Raw genomic sequence first — 2,799 nt, 5'->3', positions numbered from 1 at the left:
ATTCATGACATAGATGTTGTGCCGTCTATGTTACATCAAGTTATTAAGTTTCCTTCAAAATGGGGAATTCAACAAATTCGAGGAGATCAACAAACTTCTAAGAATATCAATTTAGTGGTGTAGTCACACAAGGAAAGCATTGATACAAATGAGGATTTCGTGGAAGACGTGGTAAATCAAATCTCATCTGAAAATGTATTAAAGCAAACTGACATGGATTCGAGACCGGATGTAATTCAAGAATCATAGGAGAATGAAAACGTCAAAACAACAATTGAGGAGCTCGAAGCTGTTGTGCTATTCGAACAATGGCCAGATCAAAAAGTTTATATTGGAGCAAAGCTTAGCCCATGAATGAGAGGTAGGTTAGTTGAATTTTTAAAAGCTAACGCAGATTATTTTGCTTGGTCGCATTCGGATATGACAAGTATACCTCTGGAGGTGATGACTCATAAATTGAATGAAGATCCATCATACGTACCTATCAAGCAAAAGAAGAGGAAGCAAGGTTCATTAAAAAAATCAAGTGATTCATGATGAGGTACAAAAACTCTTAAAGATCGGTTCAATACGTGAGGTAAAATATCCTAATTGGTTAGCTAATATTGTGGTAGTTCCAAAAAAGAATGGTAAATGGCGAGTTTGCGTAGATTATATTGATCTAAATAAAGCTTGTCCAAAAGATTCATTCCCTTTACCGCATATAGATCAATTGATTGATTCTACCGCAGGTCATGATCTATTGAGTTTTTTAGATGCGTATTCAGGTTATAATCAAATAAAAATGGACCCTTTGGATGAAGAAAAAACTTCATTTATTACATACAGGGGGACTTATTGTTATAAAGTCATGCCTTTTGGTTTGAAAAATGCTGGAGCTACATATCAAAGGTTGGTGACCAAGATGCTTCAAGAATACCTGGGAAAGACTATGGAAGTATATATTGATGATATGCTAGTCAAATCTGCACGAGCGGAAGATCATTTTTAAAATCTTTCAAATACCTTCGAGATCCTCCGCAGCTATAATATGAAATTGAACCCAAAAAAGTGTGCGTTCGGCATAGCTTCAGGTAAGTTCTTAGGTTTTCTTGTATCTAATAGAGGTATTGCAGTAAACCCTGCACAGATCAAAGCTATTGAAGAAATTCCTCATATACTCACGAGCAAAAAAGAGGTACAAATATTGATAGGAAGGATAGCAGCTCTGGGAAGATTTATTTCTAAGTCTTCGGAGAAAAGTTTCAAATTCTTTTCAGTGCTAAAAAAGCAAAATCAGTTCGAGTGGGCTGAAGAATGCCAACAAGCCCTCAAATATTTGAAGGCATACTTATCAAATCCTCCTTTGCTGGCTAAACCAAAAGATGGTGAGAGGCTGTTCGTTTATCTCACAGTTTCATAAATGGCTGTAAGTGCAGTTTTATTACGAGAAGACAAAGGTAAACAATCTCCAATTTATTATGTCAGTAAATCTTTTTTGGATGCTGAGACTAGATATCCTCATTTAGAAAAACTTGCTTTAGCATTAGTTATGGCATCTAGAAAGTTGAGACCTTACTTTCAATGTCACTCTATTTCCGTAATAACTGCTTATCCTTTAAGGAATATTTTGCATAAACAAGAATTGCCAGGTAGATTAGCCAAGTGGGCAATAGAACTCAGTGAGTATAATATCATGTACCAACCTAGAACTGCAATAAAATCACAAGTTTTAGCAGATTTTGTAGTAGATTTTAGCACAAAAATAGTTCCTGAAGTAGAAAAGGAATTACAAATATTCACCGGATCTAATCCAGGTACGGGGACTCTATTTACAGATGGCTCCACAAATATTAAAGGAGCAAGTTTGTGTATTATTTTAATTCCACCTTCGGGAGAAAGTATAAGACAAGCAATTAAATGTTACCTTATTACTAACAATGAAGCAGAGTACGAAGCTGTAATTGCAGGGTTAGAACTGACACGAGAACTCTCCATAGAGCAAAACGTGATTAAAAGTGATTCTCAGTTGGTAGTCAATCAGATGCAGGGGACTTGCATAGCTAGAGAAGCACGGATGCAACAATATTTGAAAAAGGCACGAGAATTGATAAGGCAATTTCAATCATGGAAGATTGTGCAAATACCCACGGAAGAAAATACAAAAGCAGATGCACTAGCTAATCTTGCATCAGTTACGGAAATAACAAGTGCAGAAAATGCTATCGTAATATATTTATTTTATTCAGCACTGGACCAGGATAAAAACGAGGTAAGTTTCAATAATCTGACTTGGGATTGGAGAAACGAGCTTGTTAATTTTTTGCAGTATGGAACCGTACCTGAAGGCAAAAAAGAGTCTCGGTCGCTTCGACGAAAAGCTGCTCGTTACTGTTTAATTCGAGAAAATCTATATCGAAAATTATTCGGTGGACCTTTAGCAGGATGCCTTGGACCTGCTCAAATAGAATCTGTGATGAAAGAAGTGCATGAAGGGCATTGTGGAAATCACGCAGGAGGTAGATCTTTGGTAAAAACTCTAATTAAAGCAGGATACTACTGGCCTAAAATGGAGGAAGATGCAGAAAGTTTTGTAGCAAAGTGTGATAGATGCCAATGATATAGAAATAATATGCATCGCCCAGTAGAATTATTACACACGGTTATTTTCCCATGGCCATTCATGAAGTGGGAATAGATATAGTGGGTCCTTTGCCACAAGCTAAAAGAAAGGTACGATTTTTGTTAGTATTAATAGATTATTTTTCCAAATGGGTAGAGGCAGGAGCTTTCAAACAGCTGCGAGAAAAGGAAGTAATG

General features: G+C 36.4%; 1 protein-coding gene across 1 annotated transcript; it reads left to right on the top strand.

Annotated features, from left to right (window-relative positions):
* The first annotated feature begins 1,402 nt into the window (after positions 1-1,402).
* LOC104096797 (uncharacterized) lies at positions 1,403-2,599 on the top strand. Its single transcript, XM_009603228.1, has one exon. The coding sequence runs from the start codon at positions 1,403-1,405 to the stop codon at positions 2,597-2,599; it is 1,197 nt and encodes a 398-aa protein (XP_009601523.1).
* The last annotated feature ends 200 nt before the right edge of the window (positions 2,600-2,799 follow it).

Source organism: Nicotiana tomentosiformis, chromosome 12 (assembly GCF_000390325.3).
Source record: "Nicotiana tomentosiformis chromosome 12, ASM39032v3, whole genome shotgun sequence".
Lineage (NCBI taxonomy): Eukaryota > Viridiplantae > Streptophyta > Magnoliopsida > Solanales > Solanaceae > Nicotiana > Nicotiana tomentosiformis.
This window is presented reverse-complemented; position numbering and strand designations above follow the sequence as displayed.